The 23,157-nt window shown below is 53.8% G+C and overlaps 10 protein-coding genes across 10 annotated transcripts; 6 read left to right on the top strand and 4 right to left on the bottom strand.

Annotated features, from left to right (window-relative positions):
• Positions 1-28: 28 nt before the first annotated feature.
• CTAM01_09941 (uncharacterized protein) lies at positions 29-437 on the top strand (the record flags this gene model as incomplete). Its single annotated transcript, XM_060525957.1, has 2 exons — positions 29-86; positions 139-437. 2 exons carry the CDS (start codon positions 29-31, stop codon positions 435-437), a joined length of 357 nt encoding a protein of 118 aa, XP_060379466.1.
• Positions 438-1,743: 1,306 nt separating this feature from the next.
• CTAM01_09942 (uncharacterized protein) lies at positions 1,744-2,903 on the bottom strand (the record flags this gene model as incomplete). The annotated part of the gene is made up of 3 exons (XM_060525958.1): positions 1,744-2,207; positions 2,266-2,353; positions 2,421-2,903. The coding sequence occupies 3 exons, from the start codon at positions 2,901-2,903 to the stop codon at positions 1,744-1,746; spliced, it is 1,035 nt and encodes a 344-aa protein (XP_060379467.1).
• A 1,817-nt stretch (positions 2,904-4,720) lies between these two features.
• CTAM01_09943 (uncharacterized protein) lies at positions 4,721-8,003 on the bottom strand (the record flags this gene model as incomplete). Its single annotated transcript, XM_060525959.1, has 4 exons — positions 4,721-6,382; positions 6,841-7,045; positions 7,538-7,668; positions 7,962-8,003. 4 exons carry the CDS (start codon positions 8,001-8,003, stop codon positions 4,721-4,723), a joined length of 2,040 nt encoding a protein of 679 aa, XP_060379468.1.
• Positions 8,004-8,213: 210 nt separating this feature from the next.
• CTAM01_09944 (uncharacterized protein) lies at positions 8,214-9,169 on the top strand (the record flags this gene model as incomplete). The annotated part of the gene is made up of 4 exons (XM_060525960.1): positions 8,214-8,286; positions 8,322-8,477; positions 8,600-8,818; positions 8,862-9,169. 4 exons carry the CDS (start codon positions 8,214-8,216, stop codon positions 9,167-9,169), a joined length of 756 nt encoding a protein of 251 aa, XP_060379469.1.
• Positions 9,170-11,430: 2,261 nt separating this feature from the next.
• Positions 11,431-12,529, bottom strand: CTAM01_09945 (linker histone H1 and H5 family protein; the record flags this gene model as incomplete). Its single annotated transcript, XM_060525961.1, has 5 exons — positions 11,431-11,649; positions 11,703-11,980; positions 12,039-12,192; positions 12,375-12,401; positions 12,461-12,529. The coding sequence occupies 5 exons, from the start codon at positions 12,527-12,529 to the stop codon at positions 11,431-11,433; spliced, it is 747 nt and encodes a 248-aa protein (XP_060379470.1).
• A 2,786-nt stretch (positions 12,530-15,315) lies between these two features.
• Positions 15,316-15,549, bottom strand: CTAM01_09946 (uncharacterized protein; the record flags this gene model as incomplete). Its single annotated transcript, XM_060525962.1, has 1 exon — positions 15,316-15,549. The coding sequence occupies one exon, from the start codon at positions 15,547-15,549 to the stop codon at positions 15,316-15,318; it is 234 nt and encodes a 77-aa protein (XP_060379471.1).
• A 125-nt stretch (positions 15,550-15,674) lies between these two features.
• CTAM01_09947 (uncharacterized protein) lies at positions 15,675-15,917 on the top strand (the record flags this gene model as incomplete). The annotated part of the gene is made up of 1 exon (XM_060525963.1): positions 15,675-15,917. A coding segment is annotated over one exon (243 nt), but the record flags the coding sequence as incomplete, so codon positions are not given.
• A 2,392-nt stretch (positions 15,918-18,309) lies between these two features.
• On the top strand, positions 18,310-19,434 carry CTAM01_09948 (uncharacterized protein; the record flags this gene model as incomplete). The annotated part of the gene is made up of 3 exons (XM_060525964.1): positions 18,310-18,652; positions 18,719-18,727; positions 18,794-19,434. The coding sequence occupies 3 exons, from the start codon at positions 18,310-18,312 to the stop codon at positions 19,432-19,434; spliced, it is 993 nt and encodes a 330-aa protein (XP_060379473.1).
• A 439-nt stretch (positions 19,435-19,873) lies between these two features.
• On the top strand, positions 19,874-20,708 carry CTAM01_09949 (uncharacterized protein; the record flags this gene model as incomplete). The annotated part of the gene is made up of 2 exons (XM_060525965.1): positions 19,874-20,021; positions 20,116-20,708. 2 exons carry the CDS (start codon positions 19,874-19,876, stop codon positions 20,706-20,708), a joined length of 741 nt encoding a protein of 246 aa, XP_060379474.1.
• A 1,191-nt stretch (positions 20,709-21,899) lies between these two features.
• Positions 21,900-22,877, top strand: CTAM01_09950 (uncharacterized protein; the record flags this gene model as incomplete). The annotated part of the gene is made up of 1 exon (XM_060525966.1): positions 21,900-22,877. The coding sequence occupies one exon, from the start codon at positions 21,900-21,902 to the stop codon at positions 22,875-22,877; it is 978 nt and encodes a 325-aa protein (XP_060379475.1).
• Between the last annotated feature and the right edge of the window lie 280 nt (positions 22,878-23,157).

Here is a 23,157-nt window from a genome sequence, read left to right on the forward strand (position 1 = left end):
AAAAATTCTCCCTGACACATTCTATATCATGGCAGACGCAAAGCAAGGAGGCGATCTTTACGATATGGCTAAGGACGGAACCAGAGGTTTTCAGCATCTTATGTAGTGCCATGGAATCTCGCTAATTGTTGGTCGCAGTTCCTGGAGATGCTGGCAAGCAAAACATCATAAAGTCTGTTCCCAACCCGCACCAGCAGGAATCAGCTGCTGGTGGGCTTGGGTCTACAACTTTGCACGGCGCCGCAGACAACGCATTGAACACCAACGAGGGAAGAGCGTCCGGAGTGGGCGAGGGAATCAGTGCTACCGGTCACGAGATTCCTCAGTCGGTGACGGGCAAGCCTGGAGGCCGAGGGGGGACGCAAAGCTCTGAGGATGTCAGGGCTGCAACGGGTGCGTTTTACACAAAGGGGGGCCGGTCGAAGGATGATGAGTAAAGGAACAAGGAGTCTTCGATTTGTCACATTGTGTAGATGAACCCGGCGAGTACATTAAGACGCAATACATTGTGCCTTACTTCCAGGTGGTCACCCGCAACCAAGTACAGACTATCTATATGTAAGGTAGGTAAGATGAACTAGACTCAACGACACGGTTGTGTCGGGATATAACCATCTTGGACAGACCTAAAGTAAACAATCCCACTCTTCCGTTACCAAGATGCAAATCCGGAGCTGTCCAACAACTACAAAACGGCAAAATGAAAGGGACGAGACTCGAACTCGCGCGGGTTGCCCCACCAGGAAACAGATGTTAAGCTGACCTTAACCTGGCGCCATAACCAACTCGGCCACCCTTCCGTGATTTGGTGAATGTGAAGGATTGAGGAAATTAGGAATATGGAGGTTGACGAGTTAGGGCTTCGGAGATTGGGTCTGCAGATTCGAGACACCCGCCGTAGTGGGGCTGATGATGGACCGCACATAAGTGCTTCATCGGGCATGCCATATTCATGACAGCGGGGGTTTGAGATGCATGGTCATAGTAATAGCAAGTGTCGATCGGCTTTAAAATCAGACGTTTGGACTAGCAAGATCCATTACGAGAGTAGACACATGCACTTACGATCATATGCCTGCAATTCTGTGTACTTGTATTGGTTGATATCAACAATAACCACGTGGAGAGAGTACGGGTGATCATGACGCACTTCTCAAATACAGAACGACTTGTAATTCGGTAAGGCTTAACGACTAAATAAGTGCGTGGTTCCGTGCCATCGGCCTATCATGCTTAGGCTACAATTCGGCTCCCTTGCTTTGGACGATTACCAATTACCTGATACGGTGGCACTTTTTGGCCTCGTAGAATCTGCAGGCTCTACCATTCTGAGTTTGAAGGACAGCTCAGACCGAGTTGTTATTATGCTGACTATTTGGCGTGAAAGGTGTGCCAAAAAGTCGTTCGTATGTAGGATTCTTCTTCTTCTACCGAGACATGGGCTTCCATCGAGCCCTCTGTCACCCGCTCCCGTAGCGGCATCATGCCTGATGAGAAGGACGAATACCGAGTACGTATCAGAGAATAAGACCACGGTAGACCGTACAATATGTACCACCAGCTTCTTTGACCTTTAAAGGTTGGTCAAGTCCAAGCTGTGCTAGATGGACCCCAGGGGAATCAACATGGTCCTCATTCAAAATTGTTCCAACCTGAATTCAATGTCTACCCATCATGCCCATATGTACAAAACAGAGCCCATGTTCAGCTGCCAACACCGCACCACACAACGAACCCCCATCTTCACTCGGGCTTCCTCCCCCTAGCCAACAAAACAGTCCTCTCAACCTCAAACGGCCGCCCCTGATACTTCTCCTCCATGAACGCCCTCAACGTCGGCATCAACCGCCCCTTCAACCCCTCCCTCTGCGCCTTCGTCCAGAACCTCTCCATGACCCCGTGCATAAACGCCTGGAAAACCGTACACCACTCATCAACCCCGGAGAACGGTACCCATCTAGTCACGACGTCCACCTCCACGTCCACGAATCCGGCCGCGGTGAACATGCTCTTGACAAACGAGGGGGACTCCCACGCGCCGGGGCCCCAGAGCGAGGTCAGCTCGATGGAGGATTGGGGCCAGGATACGGGGGGTTGGCCTGGCAGGGCGAGGTTGCGTACTGCGTCGCGGGTGTCGGAGATCCAGCCTTCTGTTACCCAGGTTGAGGTCGCGAGTGTGCCGCCGGGTTTGGTGACGCGGTAGCATTCTGTTTGACGCGTTAGCCTGCCGACTAGAGCCGGTTCGCGTGATCGGGGAGAGTTTACCATTGAGAGAGGTGTATGGATCGGCCACGAGCATCAGCGCCATGGCGACGATAACGACGTCGAACTGGTCAGGGGGGAACGACATATTCTGCTCCCGTCAGCCACATTCTTCCCGTACCATCACACCGGTGACAGGGACAAGAATCATCGCCTACCATGATATCAACCTGCCTAACCTCACACCCAACCCACCCCTCCCTCCCAATCTTCTCCTTCACAACCCCCAACTGCGCCTCACTCGAGTCCGCGCTCGTTAACCGCACCCTCTCCCTCTGCTGCCCAGGCAACTCCCGCATCATCTTTTGTATATGCGACGACACGACCCCGGTACCGCAGCACATATCCATGACCTGGATCGTCTTCGTGCAGGCCGACGCCGAGGACACGGTCTGGCATAGCTGCGAGTGGTCGACGAGGCAGGGGGTCACGGGGGAGGTGAGGTGCTCCGCGTGGCGGTAGATATTGCCGGCCTCTGGGTTGCGCCAGAATTCGACGAGGTTGGCTTTGTCGCCTGAGTCGTTTAGGGACTTTGAGGACGCGGCGGCGGCGGTTGTGCCTGGGCCGGCAATGATGGGCTTTTTCTTGGTGAGTTCGGGGCTCAGGTGCAGGGGAGCCGGGTTGCTGATGAGAGATGACATCTTGGCTCTGTTGACTGTCTCGAGAATAGTTCGAGCTGGCGAAGGGTAGGCTGGATGATGAGTGACGTTGGGGGAATGCGCGTGCTAGGAGGTATCTGGTCTGTCCGGCGATCTAGACGGAAGTCTTTATGCCTTTTTATTTTGGAACAAGCTTACCCAGTAAATAGCGAGAGAAGAAGACCGCACAGCTCTTTATACAAAATTATCCGCTCTCAAGCTAAGCTCCTCGAGCTTCGGAACCAACTCCTTCGGGGCCCCTGCTGCAAATGCCGAAGCATGCGATAGGCTCAGTTGACAGACAACCCTCTATTCTAACAAATTGGGGGAATCCTAAATTTCGATCCTATTCTTGAAATTGCCCTCCTGGAAACAAGGTAAGGTAGTCAAACACCGCGAGGCGCCTGGTAACATCCCGTGCCGGATACCCATGCCGAACGGTAGGTTAGGGCGGTGTGCAGTCCAGCCGGCGATGTCATCAAAACTCTCCCTCAGCCAAGGTTCGAGAAAGGTGTGAAGGGGGAAGCGGCGGTATTGAGATCAAGTCAAAAAGACGCACAAAGGGGAGTCACGTTTCTTTGTTAGGCGAGTTCTGAAGAAAAGCTTCAGAGGCTTGTGGTTGCCAGCCACTTTCAAGGTTTATACCGACCGCTCGGATGCTTCATGTTTTCTCTCTCTCTTGGGGAATACTCTACACCACCACTCATGCACCTCCTTTATAGGTGTTTAATCCTATCGATGAGTATTAGTAGGTTGGGCTCATCGCTGCATATTCCTCGGTTTGAAAGGTGCTGTTTCACTGGCCTCCATCACACCGACTTATCTCTTTTCTACCGTACTATACCTACCGACAGCGACACGGAACGATAGACCTACTATCGCAATCCAATAACTCACAAGAGCAGGCGAGAGAAGGAAATCACTGGTCTTCTCATCCAATACTTCACCCCACCTTGACAACCCAATACTTCTACAACAGAGCTACCCAAACCTTCAACATCAACTTACCTCGGGAGCCCCCAAGAACTCACCAGTCAAGAGACCCAAGCTTTCTCAGAACTCTTAGACCGCACCTCTCCAAGAACTCTATATATCCATACCGTCCCGCGGGCAGCGGACAAAGCAACCACAAAAAGGCCCACGTAAAACGCAAAATCACGTACACACCACCACCACGAACCCCCAACATCCCACATCCTACACACCTACACGAGATTCCACGACGACACCACAATCTTCATGTCACCTTAACACGTCAGATAGCCTCGTCCATGTTGTCTCTCAAACGAACCTCCGTAGCTCTCCTCCGCCCCTCATGCATGCCACCAGCCTCAACGGCGGCTCAGAGTCCGCCTCAGGCTCCGACGGAGTTTTCTCCTAGGTCGCCGACGGGGTGTTAGAGGACCGGCCGCGGCCGCCGAAAATAGCATGCCGTCCCATTCTGGCGTACGTGGTGTCCTGTGCTCTGTTATCATCTTTGACTTCTCGGATCTCCATTAACTCAATTCCTCGTACTCGTGTGGCCTACGCCGGATCCTTCTCATCAAACTCGAAATCAAGGACCACTGGTTGCTCAGGGGCTGTGGCCAAACTCTCGCGGATCCAGCCAACTGGAACGCAGGTCGAACGGCCCGTTGCATAGTGAACCACAAATGTCAACTCATAAACATTCCATTACTTCATATCGTATCCCAGTACGTGCGTAAATGTACAATGCTCATTTAAGATATAACTCAGCCGCCCCACCAGGGCGTGTCAGTCCGTCCAGGACTGCTGTCTATTTCAACTCCCATCATCTATAGAGCGCCTTGGTCGTGCCCCTATTTGCCCTGTGCTGCCCTCAGGGCGTCCACTTCTCGTTGTAGAGCATCCAGGTCGGCGAGAATATCCGCACCCTTGCCTGACTTAGCTGCGTCGTACTCTTGCTGTGCATCATCCTCGGCGGTGGGCTCTTCTGGAACGTTGCTGCCCATGGCCCTAGTGCTATCGATGCTCGTCCTCCTCATACCATATCCGTCCATGCTTCCGCGACTACTGCCCCTCTGGCGTGGTGGTGGTGGTGGTGGGGGGGGAGCATTCTCCTTGCCTCCACTGATCTTCCTGCTGGGGGCTTCAATGCTCCTTACGCTGGGAGGCCGGCGTATGGAAGTATTCCGTGCCGGTGGTGGTGGCGGAGGTGAAGTTTTGGGAGGAGTATGCTCCGTAGCATGAATAGAAGTGTCGATATCAGATGGTGCTGGGCTGGCACCGTAAAATGAACCACTTGACGGCGACGCTAGTTGGAATGATTGTCGATGGGATGCATGCGGGCGCCGAGGTGGAGGCGGAGCCGGAGCATTGATGCTTCGGAAACTTTCTGATCTGGAGCGCTGCGATTCCAACGAAGAGCGAGGCGGCGTGTCGGCCTCGTAACTTGGTACACTCGGAGCGTTGACCCCAGCATTGGCTGTCAAGGACTGGCTCCGTGCGTGACCCCGCCGTGGTGGAGGGGCAGGTGTCGGTCTCTTGCCTGTCGCCGGAAGAGCCGGGGTAGGTATTGAGCTGGGTGTGGGGGAGTCCTGCTCCGGGACTTTGCCAGCAGCTTCACGGGCAAAAACATCTTCCGTGTCATCCCCGCCGTGACTGCTTGGGGCGGGCGGAAGGGGCTTGTTCACGTCAGACGGAGAGATGGGCGACGCGGTCTCGGAGGAGATGTGCGGACGACCTGAAGTCTGCACGCTAATCTTCCTACCATGCCTTGAGCTAGGCGGCGGAGGCTTCTTCTTCACGGATGGAGAATGTGCCAGAAGAGAACGTTGGTCGTCAACGCCGCGATCCGCCATATCTTGTGACGTCCGCGGTATTTCAGGCTCAGGTGCGGCGTGTGATGCACCGGGCGCCTTGTCTCCCTGTGACACTGATGTCTGCGGGGGCGGTGTTCCAGCACCAGCCTGGCCAGTGAGCAACAGCATCTTGAAGGCGTTGACATCCATGGCTTTGGTCGATCCGCCAGATGAAGGCTTCACGTCCGTCAAGCCTTCCAGATCTTGTAGCGTCTTGCCAAAGGGATTGTCGGGGGTATTACTCGCGTTGGCAATGCGAAGCGGCGCAGCCTCGGGGAGGCCACCGGGAAGCTCGGGAAACCGCTTTGAGAATTGGTCGTCTTCGTCGTGGGAGTCTTCGTCGCTGCTGTCGTTCTGGCGTCCGAAGCCCCTGCTGTGTACGGATTCTGGGGACGAGGGAGACGACGGTGGCGGCGAAAGGACCCTAACCTTTTTCACGACCTTTGGCTTGGCCGGCCGGGCCTCGGGGGGTGGGGGGCCATTCTGCCTCGAGATGCCGGAAGTGATGGACTCGAGAAAGGCCGATGTAGAGACTGGCTGGGGCGTAGAGATGGAGAGCGAGGTGGAAGCAGACTTCCTTCGAAAGGGATTGTGTTCGGAGGCCATGTTTGCGACGGGCAAAGGCTCGGAATAGGCGGGTTTATCTTGTAACGTGCAATCCTGTCGAGGGAGGGTTTAGGCAGCCGCCATGGCCAGGTCCCGGCAGAGCGAGACGCGGACAATGTCGTAATCGCCGGGTGGAAGCTGTCGATGTATAGTGGTGTGGCGAAGAAGAAGACGACGACGACGACGACCTCTACAACTACGACGAAGTTTCGATAGGCGGTTCGAATTCGTTGAGTTTCGACTGAGGATAGACAGGCTGGGCAGGCGGAGGGTCTCGGATGGATCGCTGGGCAGATCGAGGGGTAGGGGTTATTGGTGGTCAGGTACTGGTTGGTACTGTTACTGGTACGGGGTACGGGGTGCGGCCACGGGTACTGCGGGCGAGCGTCAGTTTCGTTGACCGGAAGAATCGGTTGGCAAGCACTTGAGTCGCAAGGGACGGTGGAAGGGCGGACTGATTGGGTTCGGGTTCGGGATGACGGACAGCCCAATGGGGAAAACGAGGGGTCCACGTTCTGGTGCTTACCAAGTCGCCGAGGGATGCTGTTGGGTTGAGAATGAGCAGCAGTTATGGATGAGGATGTGCTGATAAGTGCTGGTAGATACGATGAGAGTAGACAAGCTAAAGTACGAGGGTAATATTGGTAGACGTAGCAGTACGGCACGGCGTGGGGAGAGAAGTGGTGTCTGTCCGTAGTGGCAGTGCTGGTGCTGGTGCTGGCGGATAGATGTTGGGTTTGAACTGGACTGGACGTGTCGGGGAACGGAGGAGTTGGTGGATGATGAGATGAGATTGGACAGAAACAAGACGTCAGTCCGAGGGGACGGTACGGTGCGATTCGATAGAATGCGGGAGCGGATAAGACAAGCGCCAGGGGGGCTTTATCTGCTTATCGATGATCGCAAAGTAGGTAAGGTACCTTGCTATCGATGGAAGTTATCGAAGAGTGAGGTGGGTTGTGTTCAGTGTGTGGTAATTGACGACACTTTTGATGGAGGCCGATGGAACCTGGCGGCGGGCGGTAAGTACCTAATTGCCTACGTATGTACTCCATAAGACTGTACATAAGTATTCGCAAATGGCAGGGGAAATGATGAAGAAGAGGAGCCCGTTTGGTGTCGTCCTGTCCCGTTTAGATCGCCCGAGTCCAGGTAAGGCCGGTTGGTTGTTTCCACCTCAGCCCGGTACCTCTGTTACACAGTAATGACAGGTGCAGGTACCTAAGCTGATAGGGAGTGACAGGTACTTGCTCATAGGCAGAGGGTGAGGGGGAGAACAAGTTCCAGACGTGCAGCTCTGCTGTTCCAGCCAAGGCAACTGCAGATGCAAGCTCTGTCCCCTAAGGTGTTGCCTCGAGAGTCGAGCCTGGTGGATCAGGAGAATGACTGAGGCTGACGCAAGTACTTCGCAGTAGGAGGCAGGCAGAAAGAGAGAAGGCGATGTTCGATGTTCCTCCTCATATCTTGCCCTTCCTTCCTGTCAGCACCATCGAGGAAAGAGCATCTGCCATCAACTAGTACCCAAGGGAAGGTATCGTTAAAGAAAGGTACAAGCAACATGTATGCTGCCAAGTACTCCGTACCCGGCACCGTAGGTAGCTGGCCTCAGCACCTTACACTCTCCCCCACATACCCCGAAACGGACGGGAGGATGGATGCGCACGAGCCAGATCATGCTCTCTCTCTCTTTCACTAACTCACTCATTCCTTCACCAATGCTCTCTCACTCATACAGAGGCTTACTTACCACTCACATTTCATAGCTCACAGACGCATGATCTTATGCCTCACGGTGACCTGTGTTTCTTGGGTTGTGTTCGCATCTCACTCCCCGTTCTTCAGACCCTTCCCTCAGTATCAAGGGTCACTCTTTGCAAAGACCTGAATGTGCCGCCTCACTCTTCATGGCAAGGACAACCATCAACCCTCCTCCATAGTCCCCGTACGTGACTGCACTCGTACGACGGCCGTGACGGGACCCTTCAACGCTCAGATCACATTCCCTTCAATCCTCGACATGCCGGGGCGTCGCCGCGTCGCCCCCAACTGTACGGTTGCCCCCTGCACCTGTCGCTCAAGCCGTTCCGGATTGACAACAGGGATCCTGGGACATGGATCAAGACTGCTGTGTGCGGAGTACAGAGTCACGGAGTGTAAGTGTACGGATCAACAGGTGAGGGCATATACCACACCGGCACCCAAGTTGTCTGAGATACTCTAGCAGTGCTTAGCCAGATGCTTATACGGATAGTCCGAATCTCATACTTACAGCTCCCAGGTTGTCTCTTGTCTCCTCGCCTCTGCCCCTCCCCTCCCTGCTTACCTCACCGCGATGCGCATCCACGGTGTACGTACACCTTCACTGCGTGCTGAGCACCAAGTTGCCCAACGTTCCCCCCTCAAAACATCTAGGTTTGTTTCAGGAACACCAATGGGAAAGCAAGCTCGGGGCTAGCTATCCACGTCACTCCTTGCCATCCAACCTGGGAAGTCACCGTAGGTCCACTGATGACTGGACACCTGCAACGTGCACCGCACCGCACCGCACCGCACCGCACTGCTCTGCACCACTTGCTCACGCGCTGGCAGCCCGGACCTCATGCCGAGCGACATCTCCGGTACACCTGTCTCAAGGTTCTTTCCCTCACACCTCACTGCACCGCACGATACGCAACATGTGTTCGTACCTGCACCAACATCGGCAAGGTGACAACTCCTAGACACAGAGACAGCAGAAGAGACAGCGGGAGATGGACACAGAGAGGGGCCAGCGGAAGAGCCGCGGCCAACTTCTCCGCCTCTGTTCGCCGTCCCAGAGGAAGCTCCGAGCTCGACATTTGACGCCGTTACAACTGCCCGTGACGCTGTCCCTTCCACCTCTTCTTCTTCTCAGTCTCCTCTCTCCCCCAGGCGTTTCCCCGCACCGCCACCTCTCAGACTCCTCCATCCCTCTGGCCTATCCTACTCCTGCGTAGACACTGGGAACGACGCTGTCAAACACTCCACCGGCACTCTTCACCGTTGCCCGCGTGATAATCTCTACCCAGCACGTCCGGGCCTCCTTTTCACAGGACTCACTTATCTATCCACAGTGTCCTGCTATACACTCGATTATACGAATCACTGACCGTCGATGGGACTCACTATTTGGCTAGCTATCTGCAAAGAAGAGCAAGTAACGAACACCAAGACCAGCTGTGCTCTCCTACACAGCATACCTACCTTAGTGAGCACCACTCCTCACCTCAGGATCAACAACCAGCACATACTGTGGCACCATCTCCTCCTCATCGCACGTGTCAACCCGTCTAGGCCGTCCATCCCCGTATCCTCTCCTAACTCAAAATACGCTGAATGACCGCCCGACACGCCTACATGGTACGTAAGACGGGCACGTAGGCTGGCCCAAATCCGAAAAGCTGGTCAAACAAATCCTTACTCACGACTCAAACCATGGACAATCTACATGAGGGAAAAGCTCAGCGGCGAAACATCTCTTCTCCGAGGACTACGGTCACTCATACTTTCTCATCTTCTTACCTCTTTCGCACTTCAGAATCGCAGATAGCGATACAAGACAAATCTCCTTGGAATGCCTTTCGTAGAGAACCGCATAGCTCGACGGGACTATTCTATGCCAGACTGTAGGACCATCACCGGCGACGGGCGCGCCTCGTCTCAGACCAAGTCACGTCCGGTCCCAGAGTCAGACCACTAAGAAAACGTCTCACCCACTGTATTGTGACTATAAGCCAGAGAAGGGGTAAGGTACAGGGTCAACTCGGAACATCAGTCAGGAACCACAATGCCGCCCAAAATCGCTACAGCTGGAATAATACCACATATCCAAACATGTTTACCCAGCTATAGATCGATCTGTAAATCTGTAATCCACAGCAAACCATCCAGAAAAGACGAAGAAGCATCTTCCTCCGCGCTGCCAGCCCATAAGAGATGAGAGAGCGCGCACGTGACAACTTCACCAACGGCACGGACTCTGTTCAGCTCTCAAGCCTCTCACGTTCCCCCGTATCCAAGCCAAGCTAGCCTTCCCTCGCAGCCTTATCTATTCCTACTTCTTTCCTCTCCAGCGACGCGGTGGCCCGTCCGGCGGTTACATCAACACACGGAACCGGAGGAAGAGAAAAGGTCAGAGGACGGGACGGGCTTGAAAAAAGTCCATAAATGTAAACAAGAAAAAAAAAAAGACCCTGGGAAGGATGAACCGCGTCGGCTCCACTCCGAAACTGCCATGGGGGAGAAACACGGTGACGGTACCCTGCCCAGGGTCCCAGTCTCCGGTTCTCACGGCGCGTCCTCGTTTTCTCAGACATTCGTCCTCCTCAGAGTACAGCGGCGCGGCGGCAGCTCAGCTCGTTCTGTTCCAATTTCTCCCTTTTCCATGCTGCTGCCCGTTCTTATCGCGACTTGGTCAGAGATTGTCGTTCCCGTACCCGGAAGCTCAGCCAAGACCCAGGCGAGCATCAAACAAGATGGTAAACAATTTGTATCCTGTAATGTCATTTCCTTCCAGTGCCACCCGGTAATTGCAAGCGAATCGCCGCATTTGCCGTGCCCCTGAGCGAACTTTCTACCTTTACTCGGTCTTGCCGTCTTTCCAGGTCGTCGAAGAAGACGCGCCAGCTCACATTACGAGAATTGCACAAATCAGGAGAACATCGCATGAACAGTGAAAGGCTCCCATCGTTGGTATATCGCGCGAGCTATAGTTACAGTAGTCGGAAGGGGGAATCCGTTCTCGTGTCGCCAAAGCGGGAATCTTCTCTCTCAAAGCATTCAACACAATCCCAAGCCCCCCAACCACGCGTCGCGCTCGATCAAAAGCAACCGCAACATATAGAAAAGACCATCAAGACAAAAACAAAGACAACAAGACAACGCAGTTGCGTTTTCCCCCCCAGGTTGGTTTCCCACCAACGCTTCCCGGCCCATTGCCCTTTCCCAGTTAGTTAAATAACAACTCCCGTAAACGCCTTTCGACAAGATTTCGTGACACAAAAACAGTTGTGCGGAGAGCCGAGTAGAGTTACTCGACATTGCATCATCGTTCAAGGTAAGAGAAATAAGGTAAGAGTGACCCCTTATGCCGTGGCAGCGGGAGCCTCAGCCTTGGCCTCCTTCTTGTCGGCGGCGGCCTTCTTGGGCGCTGCCTTCTTCGGAGCGGCAGCCTTCTTGGGAGCGGCGGCCTTCTTCTCCTTGGGCTCCTTGGCCTCCTTCTTGGCGGCCGGTGCCTTCTTCTCAGTCTTGGTGACGCGACCAGTCTTGGTCTTGCTGAGGACGGCGGGCTTCTCCTCCTTGGCCTTGAGATATGTCAGTGCTGGGCAAGCGAGAAAGAGGTAAGGGATCAACATACGGCAGCAGCCTTCTTGGCGGCGGGCTTCTTCTCCTTCTTCTCGGCAGCAGCCTTCTTGGGGGCAGCGGCCTTCTTCTCCTTGGGCTCCTTCGCCTCCTTGGTCTCCTTCTTGGCGGCGGCCTTCTTGGGAGCGGCAGCCTTCTTCTCCTTGGGCTCCTTGGTCTCCTTCTTCGCAGCAGCCTTCTTCTCCTTAGGCTCCTTGGCCTCCTTCTTTGCGGGGGCCTTCTTCTCAGCGGGCTTGAACGCCTTCTTGGCGAGCTTGGTGCCACCGGAGGGACCTTGAGGGATGTTAGTATTGTTTCAGAGACTTAAAGAGGCAGACATGTGGTGACATACCCTTGGGCTGCTCGAAGACACCCTTCTCAACACCGGCGCGGAGGGCCTTGTTGAAGAGAGAGTCGAACATGTTGTCGCTGACGGTGTTGATCTGGTTGTTGGCCTTGACGTACTTCTTCAGGGACTGGCGGGAAGATCCGTTACGGTCCTTGAGCTGTAGGAGGGAAGGTGAGTCAATTAAAGGCAACACAAGAATAGGTGGACCATCGTCGAGGCGGTGGAGGGTAGCGCGATCGAAGGTCACGGGCGCTAGGCGCGAATGGCAGCTGACCCATCTCGTGGGTCCTCCGATCGCGTAACCCTTTGCGCCGGAGACGGAGGAGCGGTAAAACATACAGCAACGATAGCATCAGTGATCATGTCCTGTAGAGAGTTAGCAACCAACGCGTCATGCAAAAAGCCGGACTGGTTGAGGTACAAACCTGGTAGCTGGCGTGGGTGGACTTCTTGCTGGGGGCAGCAGCGGCGCCCTCGGTCTTCTTGGGAGGCATTGTGACTGTTTTGGGGGGTTGTGTGGATGCGTAAAGCGTAAAGGGTTGCTTAGAAGCAGGATTCAATCGAAATGTCGATTGAAGTCGGTTTGAAGACGGGTGTACTTTGAGAAAAGTTGCAAGAATTAAAATCGACGCGTTGTGGTGATTGAGAGAGGCGAGAGATGAAGAGGTCCGGAACGAGAGGGTGGAGGGGAGCGCGTGCGTGGAGGGGATGGGGCTTGTTTTTATAAATGGGCGGGGGCCGTTGGGCGCGGTGCGCAATCAGTAACTTTTGGGGAGACGACCTGAGGGCGCGGGCGCGGGCGTTGGATTTTTTTGAGAGTGAGCCTTGAGGTGCCTTCTTTTTTTTAATCCCCTCTCCTCCCTCTTGGCTTGGTGCGGGTGCCTTTTGGGCCCTCCAAATCCCCCGTCCATTTTGGGGGGGATGGTCGCTAAATCACGCGGACTGGGGGGCCTTGGGCCTTCCCCCTCTCAACCTTCAGTCACTTTCTTTCTCTCTCTCTCACTTCGCGTCTCACTCACTCCAGAGTCCCCCCCCCCCCCCCCCCCCCCCCCCCCCCCCCTTTTTTTTTTTTCCTTTTTCTTTTCTTCTTTCTTCTCCTTCCCTCCCTTCCCCCCCCCCCCCCCCCCCCCTCCCCCCCCCCCCCCCTTGAAGATGGCACCCTTTTTTTTCCTCGTTCCCTTTTCTTCTCCTCGCATCTCACTCACTTATCTGCTTCACACGCCAATGATACCATCAAATGACCACGGTAGCCTAGAATAAACTTAAAAGCTGTCTCCCGTTGGATCTGGCAAGGGCCCGGGCAAGTCGCAAGGGTGCTTCTCTCCACGACTATGAACGGCGTATTCCCACAGCCTGACAGCTCTACGCGTACGTCGAGTTGGTTGTGATGTGTCCGGATAGACAACAGCATGCCATAGCGCCCCAGCTTTGAGATGATGCCCTTTGACGTCTGCTTGTCTCGACTTTCCACATCTTATTGTGTCTCTCGTCTCTTCCCGCGTCACTCCCAAATCAACCTCATTGCCCTCATCCGTCGGCGGAGTATCTTGTTCGACTCAAATCGCCGATTAGTGCGGGAGCGGGAGAGACGTGCGTGTCTATTTTGGACGTGTCCAGGACTACAGCCGCCGCGATGGTATGGTGGGTGTTCTAAGAAATCCTCGGCCGGTGACAGATTCCAGCACGGCCTCGCTCGCCTCGGTCCACGGCCTCTTTCTTCTGCCCCTTTGATAATGGACCAGTCCTTTTTTCTCTGGTATCCATTTTGACGTTTAGATTGTCAAGTGCCATCTCTTATTGTTCTGATAAACAAACGGTAACGGTTAGTCGAGTCGAACGGGCTGCCCTTTGAGTTGGTGGAAGACGCGGACGGCGGCCAAGCAGCGCCCCTCACCTCTCATCTCAACCAAGGAAGCTCAGCTCAGATCAATCAGCCCAGTTCACCTCCGTCGCCGGAAGCACTCGAGCTCCCCAAGCCCCAAGCTCCAGGCTATGCATGAAGCTTCTGAGGCTTCTGTCGTCTCCGCCGTCATACCCTGGACGGGCCCCTGGTCTTCCCTGTCCGCCCCAGGGTCCATGTAAGGCACGCCGCACTCCTCCTTGCGGATAGTGAGTGCTGTCGTGTGGATAGTGGGAGGTTCCAGCACATCTCCCCTCGCCAGGTGCCACGCTGCACCCCTCAACGGGTGCTCCAGTCATCTGCCCTAAGAGGACCGGGGTAGTCTTCTGGTGTTTTTCTACTGCCGTTCCTAGTGAGTTTGAGGTGTGTGAGTCTATGAGATGAGACTCACCTCACGAGAACTGCCTAAGAACGATGGAGTGAGATGCCTACTAAGCAGGGTACGTAGGACAGAGCCATAGCCGCAGTGCCTACCTTCCATTAGCCCAACGCCCCGAGTTCCTGCCCTCGATGGTGGACACAGGGCAGAGGAAGGTGTACGATCATCCACCTTCTCTGCGCCTTCCTCCCGCCGGGCAGTCCAAGACCAGCCGGTCCCAGAATCTTAAGAAGGAGGTGCATGGTTCTTTCCCTCCTTCCTCCGGGTCCCCGCCTGGCTCCTGGCTCCTGCACCTGCACCTGCCACATGCACCACCCGCCCGTTCTTTCCCATCCAAACTGCCATGTTTTCTGCCACGCTCAATTGCCTCAGAATTCAGAAAGCACCAGACGGGACGGAGAGGCAAACAAAAAGGTACATCGCCCTTGTACCTCATCCTCCATTTTCCCTTCTGTCACCTTTTTATTTTCCAAAATTCGTCTACTTTCCTTTTTTCTGATTGGTCCAAATATTCCTCGCCGTGAGGTCCTGCCGCCAGCGTGCCTGCTTCCCCCGTGGACCGTGGACCGTTGGTCCTTCCCCTCCCCGTCCCGAGTGCTCACTCAGTCCCCTGATGCTCCGTCGTCCCTGCTGCTCTCTGATGCCGCACACGTTCGCGGGTCTCCCTTCTCCCACCAAACTCATTCTCATCGCCCACCTCAACCACCCTCTGCTCTCCTCGCCCTTCTCCTCTTTCTCTTCCCTCTTGATTCCCTCTTCTTCCCATTTACTCACCCTCCATTACAAAAAATGACTCATGGCTCGCCGTTGTCACGTTTTAAGTCTTGCGTCCGCCGATCCACCGTCCTCCGACCCGGCCCCAATTTCCCTCCCATTCTCACGCCTTTCCCCCGCCGAGAAGCCCGATTTTGCATCATCGCCCATCTTCGTTTTTACCCCCGACCGTCAATGCCATCCGTCGCATCCGCTCTGATGCCTCTGTCTTTCGGTTTCATCTCGCGCTAACTGTTTCGTTTTGTTGCTCGAATTTTTCTCCATCGTTTGATGCACTTTTCCCTCTGTTTATCGCGTGTTGCGGCTCTGATATTGCGCGCACATTCCCAACCCCCGACCCCGACTGTTGTGATTCGGTCGCGCTTCGTCCAAATTGAAGCTATCCGCACATCTTGCACCACCATCGTTACAATCATCAGCAGCACCCCGAAATTTATCAAGGAAACACCGGAATCCATCATCTTGGTCGACCTTCTGCTCGGCGATATTTTTGTTGAATTTCTATCATTTTCCTAGCCCGATTTGACTTACACCGAGTATATCGTTTCATGCCATCGTGATGGGGCCACGCGACCGGTGAAATGAGGTGCATCGCCTCATCCGCGTGCCTACGGCCATCCCGTTGCCTAAACTCGTCAATCACGTCTTCTATGGTATCACAGTGACTACTCCCATTGATGCATGGGGTTATGGGCAATTTGGAGCTGGTTTCGTGCCACCAGCGCCAATAATTCAATCCAGTGCAAGAGACGCGGTGGAAGCTATTCGCATTTTGCCAGCGCTTCCAGCCAAAAGCGGGATACCATCGCTGCACACTAGTGAAAGATGATGAAATTTCCGCCGTGAACTTCTGAGATTTAATTTTTTATCTGGTCACTTTGTTTTCTTTCTCTTTCCATCGAAATTGCTCTTGTCCGGGCTGGCGCTTCCAGATTGACGCATGTCTGCCCAAGGTGGAGGAGCAGAACACGTGTGTCCGTCACCGCCTCATAAACTACCATGACCAACACATCGTCAACTTGGCTGAAACTTACGAACAGTTGTCGAGCCTGATTAAGAGAATGAGTCAAAGAGATATCGATGTCAATCTAGAGATAATATTGGCAACGCAGCTATAGCAAGTCTTGCGACCTTCCTAGCAGTAAAGAAAGGGGGGAGGAAAGCATGTGTCACGTGGTGCTGCTTTCTAGCAGCAAGCACCTTGCGTCGCGAAACACATCGTCAATGGTATTAATCCGTGAGTATTTCAATCTGCAGGAAGTCCTTTCGAGTATTTCTGCGAAACTACCGACTTTGTACTCTTCTTGGTAGGCGCTCGGTCTGATAGACAGGGACCGGATGTTCGCGGGCGAGGCAGGCGGGTAGCCTCGCTGAACGATCGCCTTCCTGCCTTCTCGCGCGCGATTCACTCACAAGATATGACAGGGGGTGCGGTGAGACTCTTGCTTTCAAAGGTCCCAAATCGAGTACTCTTGATCAGGAGCTTTGCATTCTACCGTCTGTTTGACTGCATTGCAGTTGGTCCAGATACTCGTACGAGGCTGCGACTTCATTGTTTTGACTTTTGACGCGTGTACCACAAAGGGTCCCCCTTTCCCTCTTCACAGCCGCCTACAGAATGATCATCACGTCGAAAGAGTCATAAGAACACCAATAACCGAGTAGAGTAGATCTAAAACAAAAGTATGAACCGTCTACAAATTGCATGCCGTCTATGCTGACGAGACCATTGCAAAGAGTTCAAGCCGGACAGACGCGTCAACCGGATGCGCCGCCCAGGAAGACGCACTGGACACTTTTTTGCGCGCTGGCAAACTGCAGTGTCGTTGGTCGGTCCGGCGTCCTCCCTGATCTGGAAGGTGGGGCAGGCAAGGCAGGAGGAGGAGGAAGCTATGACCACCGTTCCCGTTGCAGCTCGGAGCTGCCTTCCGCCCAGGTTCCCCCCGCCGCACAGGACGCAACTGCCAGTAGGAGGCAGCTTGGTTGGTTCCTGCTTCCTCATGTAGCTTACCTTACTTCACCAAGATACTCACTTAGGTAAGCAAGGAAGCTCCATATTTTAATTATATAATGCACGCGTGCTTACCTCAGCTGTTCTCAGGGTCCTAGAGATGGGCATGCACTCGACCCCTTGCCAAAACCCTTCAGCGCGTCTCACGGATGCAGCCGGGGGGGTTCTTAGTAGCTGCTTTCATCACTGCCTTGGTTCAACAAAGACAAATCTTCAGCGAGGACTGCGTTTGCGATACAAACACTACGAGATACCAGAGAATACTTGACATGATTATTGTTGATTCCATGAGAGATGGAGGGGTTTTGCCAATGTTGCATCGCATGCACCGCCACAAACCCAAGGTAAACTCCAACCTCACTTGGCGAAACTCAAGAGCTTGCTACAAGATGATATGTGGCTTATTGGGCGCATCCATTCCATCATCTCGATCTGGGTAATTCGAAATGAGTAGATTAAGAGCTAAAGACCGCAAAAGAATGATCGTTCCCTTCTCATCAAGCGGCAGACGCACGGTGCTACTAGGGGAGAAACTTCACTACTAAGCCTGGGCTCCGGGCCCTGGAGGTGTGAATCATTGACCCTGCCAGATGGACCCGGTATCGAATAGAGGCACAGCGAGAATGTAAGAACGCAAGGCCACCCTACCTTACTAGAGATACCGCATCTGATGGAACTCTCATGTTGACTTCATCGTAGAAGTTGCGATTCTGCACCTGCTTTATGCAAATAGATACGTAGGCATCTTCTTTCCCTACGGGAACACCCTCCAAGTTACCTGAATAAGGTGCTTGATTACGTCGAGATACCTCGTACCGAAAGTCCGAGCCGGAACCCCCCACGCCCTATGGCTCTTTACCAGCACAAAGGGCGCGCTCCAACTACCGACCCAAGCCAACGGGCGGCAATAACGCAGGCCGGGAATTGCAACAAGAACCCGCTGGAAAGGGCCAGCCTTCAGGCCAAATTCAACTTCCAACATCCACTTCCACCCGGCGTGCACTCAGACTACCTTATCTTACGGGATACTTTCCCTTATTCTGCACCGACTCGCAACGCGTAGCCGACGGAAGCCGAATTTCCTCACTTTCCCGCCATCCACCTTTCGCCGGACTTGTAATCAGATTCTTCATCTCGTGCTTCGCTAGCATTCTCTTTTCCGTTTCTTCGCTTTACGTTTCAATAGATACCCGCAGTAAGCAACTCAAAAATGCGCAACTCAATTGTCCTCAGCCCCGGCCTGGCCCGCCCCTCGACATTTCATACAACCCGTCGATCGTTCGTGACCACCGCTGCAAAGAGTGTCGCCGCCGCTACTTCATCTCCAGCGTCTGCGCCACCGCTGAACCCACGATGGCTTTCTGAGCTGCAGTCGCGCATCAAGCGGTGCGCCGGGCTCGACCTCAGCGGGCAGCAGAAGGAGGAGTTGACGGCTCTGCGGAAGGCTGTCGATGGGCAGTGGTTGGAGTTGCTCGCCGGACGGGAGGGGTTCCTCACCGGTCCCGGGTGGAGGGGCCTTGACAGACATACAGTGACTTGGGGAGACCAGGTGAGTTCCTGTTACACCATGAGTTTTCAAGGGATGAGATGAATTCGGTGCTGATTGTGATGGAAATCAGGATGCAATGGTGAGTTGAACCGGAGCCTGACTCCCCAAAGGAAGGGAGACAATAAACTGACATAAGGTACTACAGGGTATGGCTCGCACCCCGAATACACCATGAGTCTCAATCTCACATCTGTAGGTCATGTAAACAATGTCGTCTACAACAAGTACGCCGAGTCGGCGCGGGTCAACTGGCTTCGTAACTTTGCGACGACGGTGGATCCTGAGCACAAGGATGAGTGGGACCAGCTCATGAGCCCAAAGGACATTGGCCTCATCATGAGAAGCATCAAAACGGACTACAAGTTTGTGAGTGACGCTCTCATCAACAGGAACCACCAGGAACCGAAAGTCGTTGTATTTTTTGGCGCCGCGGCGGTTGAGCCTAAAACACCTGAATCGCTCACACTGACAACCAATGTGAAGCCAATGGCCTACCCAGACCACGTGACGGTCCTCCATAAGCTTGTTTCCAAGCCGACATACGAATCAGATTTCATCCTACTTGAAGCTCTTCTCATCTCCGAGGGCCACCGTCGCCCTGCCGCCCGCTGCTTCGAGGATATCGTGGTCTACGACTACAAGACCGCCAAGAGGGCGCCGCTGAAGCCCTTCATGGTCGACCGGCTACGGGAGACATACGAGGCGCAAGAGCAGAGCAAGATTGGCTGCGAGGAAAAAGTAAAGGGTCTCGTCGACATTGTCGAGCGTCTCGAGAAGGCCGCGTAAGGCGTGATGATCGGGGATGGCGCGTCACTGCTTTTTCGCCGCAAGAAGCGCGATTGTGTGTGAGAGAAGGGACGATTGTAAAAACACAAGACATTATACATAGACTTAGATCATAGACCTCACATAGAGAATCAAGGTTTCCAAGTAACGTATTTTCACGGGCTGAAAAGCCGTTGGAAGCGCCCAGATCTGAGGGAGGCTCCGGATCGACGGGCGATGACGGCGTGAGGCTTTTCATCGGCTGAAAGTGGAGATCTGCGCGACATCGACGATTCAATCAACGCCTTGCCCGTGTGACCTTGTTTGTTCCCCCACCATCACCACCACCACCACATAGCCTTGCCTTTTAATGTTGCATATCGCGCAACCTCAAGTGTGAACCGTTGTCATTTGCAGCATAGACACAATTTCTAGATCCTTTAAAGTTTCGTTCATCATCATGGGTAGTATCTCGTTCCGCGAGCATATCCGCTGGATCCCCGATGAGGCGAGCGAGCCGACCTCGACCATAGTGCTCACGTCCCCGCAGCGCCGTTTCGTGGACCTCCGCATTCTGAAGCAAACGCCAACCGTCGATGGCGTGCAAGGTAAATTCCAACGTCCTTTTCACACGCGACCTGGCCCAGGACCCCCAAAAGCCACCGCGACTACCAGACAACTCCAGAGCTAACACCCACAAAGATACGCACGCCATCGAGCGCCTGGAATGGGGCATCGCAGGAACCTCGTCGTCGTCCACCCGCACCGACGACCAGGGCGCCGAGGTGCGCCACTCGCGCTGGGAGCACTGGATCGACTCGCGCACGACGGAGCCCGAGAACGCGGCCGACGAGGGCGACATGTACGAGCAGCCCGACGGGCTGACGCTCGAAAAGGGACGGATGGTGAACCCTGCCACCGGCGCGGAGACGGATTACGAAGAGCTGTGGAGGGACGTCGAGCCCGTTACGGTTCCTCCGGTCGGTGCCGTGGCCGAGGGCGGTGAGGCTCCGAAGGGTGTTGAGTGTGTTGTGCTCAAGCACGAGGACGAGACGAGCGGGGCGCGGGGTATGGTTGTGTGGTTGGGGCGGTTCTGTCAGGGGATTTCGAGGGTCGGGGAGGAGGTTGCGGCGGAGAGGTGGGAGTGGAAGGAAGGGGAGGGGTGGAGGCGGACTGTGAGGATTGGGGATCGGGCTTTGCCTTGCGAGGTGTTGTTGATGACGGGTGCGGCGTTGAGTGTTGGGACGCATGTTGTTCATGAGGAGGTTGTCTGGGATGTGCTCGAGAGTCGGTGATTGTGTGGCCTTTTCGTGATCTTAATAGGAAGATGAGAATGAGGTGTCTAGGCTGTCATTCTCCTAGAGAGTTTCTAGAGACTAGATTGCCACGGTTGGGTAGAAAGAGCAGCATTGTGGTTAGAGGAGATTCCCTAGAGATTGCACGTTCAAATTCATGGATTGTTTTCTCATTCTTCGTCTCGACTCTTTCCGCTGCCCTTTAGAGGAAGTTAAGTTTAGAAACTAGGTGGCAGTATATATTTTAAAAACAGCTGACAACCGACGTCTACTGAGCTTGCATGAATGCCCCAAACCCATATCTACGAGTTGAGGTAGAGAAACTAAGAAGTGAAATCTGCATGTGAGCATTAACACACATCCATGATAGGGCGGCTCCGAACAAGTCCGTTCTGGTGCATCCATGTCTTTTGGGGAAGAGTTTCACGCCAGCTGAAGTTGAGAGTTTCGCCAATCAGGTCCAGATGCGAGGTCCTAGAAACGCACGAACCTAGGAGCGTGGCGTATGGGCAGTTCAGATGAATCAGTTGCGCACCTGAGAAAAAGAGGCTTCGGACAAATGCTGGGCTCTGGCATCTAAGGTGATTGTCTGGCGCTCATTTCAATACGAGGTTTTACTCCATTCTTCGATGGCTGAAAGGCTCAATCTCGAAGATGATGCACCACTTATGCTTGCTGTGTTTATTTAACATAGGGATCAAGGGGAGATTCTTCCCCTGATAACATTATGGTCCTCGAGCTGTGCCTTAATCAGCCGTTGAGGTGACTTAAATCGTAGACGAGACTCTCCTCGAGTGAAGATCCCGCAACACCAGCTCCAAGTAATGAGCACTCCAACTTCAGCATACCTACATACGGTAGCCTGAGTATTCAAGTTGTAGCAAACAACGGCATCCGTTTATTTTCAGAACAAAGTTCATGGATTCTGCGGTTCAGTCATTTGGACTTCAAGGTGATGGATGGCCGACACACAGAAGCCATGGAACCAAAAGGTATACGGAATCTGTGGCAATATTTCCCGCATCGCTGTCAAGTTTCTTTTCTCCAGCACATATCCAGCATCTGGCAACACCTAAGATATATCAAAGACCATTCTTCGATTGATTTCGTCTCTTGCATCTTATACTGAGAAAAGTCCTGCATCAGAAATCCGGAAACACCACCAACGTCCAACCCGACTCTTGATTAATCATGGCTACAACATTCCACCAATTTGGCTTACTCCCTGTCGAGGTGCGACTACAAGTGTGGGAATGCAATCTTCGGTCTGCAGACCCAGCTTTTCACGTCTTCTCTATCAAAGGCCGAGCTACGACTACTATGTCAACCGATCTTACACACAAAACACCAACGCAAGTTCACCAATACGAGACTTATATTCTTTCCAATCCTACATACACACCAAAAAAGCGGTGTCCGTGGTCCGAGTCAGATCCTTCGACATACCGCGTCGATGCCGGCCTTTGGTCCGCCTGTAAGGAGTCCAGAGACGTGATTCAAAAGCATTACGCAACGCTGGTGAACCCTTCTAGCGGCCACAGCTCTTCTACACGACATAATCAACCTGTACAAAGCGCTTCCGGATCAAGCATCCTTCCAGGCAAAGATCTCATCATCTTCCAAGTTGCACCCGACGCATACGTCCCCGTCGGAGACGCATTATCCGCCCTCCGCCCCTTCTTCCAAAACGACGGAACCCAACTATTGCACATCGCGTTCGAATTCACCGACGACTGGGGCATCCAGCCCACCGAAGACATCAAGTCCATGATTAATCAACCAGGTCCCCGGGCTTGCTTTATCCGCCTCTTGGAACGGACTATGTGTGGGCTTCTTTCGGCCAAGTTATACCTCATGGATTACGGCTCGAAGGGGGCCGAGGTCGGGTCGCCGGTGCTCTTCTCCGCTGGAGGTTACGATCTCAGCGAAATCGAGTGGACGCCCACACCGACTGCGGCGCCTGATATATGTGCCGCGAGATATTTTACTATCGACCTCTCCATCCTAGGTTTGAAGTACTGGCCCTTTTTCCTACCGATGTGGGCGCCTGATGATCTATTGACTTCGCGGCCGTTTGTTCATTACTCGTCTTCCATAGCCAAGGTTGCGGTGCTCCGATCCGAGAGAAGAACTCAGGCCGAAGAATCAGGCGGTGAGGGAAGGAGATGAGAGTAAGCGTCCTCTGTGTCCTACTAAATGCATTGTTGCTGATTTTTGTCTAGGTGTATGTAAAATAACAATATCGTATCGTGTGATTTCCCCGAAAGCCTCATCCCATTAAGGCCGATCTTTTGCGCCTGTAAAGCCGGGAAAAAACCACCAGATGTAAAATGATACGATGGAACAACGGACTGCTCAACGTTCAAACTGTAAGAAAGTGGTAGGTCCCTCTGTAAGACATCTAGGCACTGATATCACCAAAGAACTCTACCGTAACTAGAAAGCCTCT

Source organism: Colletotrichum tamarilloi (genome assembly GCF_030869305.1).
Source record: "Colletotrichum tamarilloi strain Tom-12 chromosome Unknown Scaffold_42.1, whole genome shotgun sequence".
NCBI lineage: Eukaryota > Fungi > Ascomycota > Sordariomycetes > Glomerellales > Glomerellaceae > Colletotrichum > Colletotrichum tamarilloi.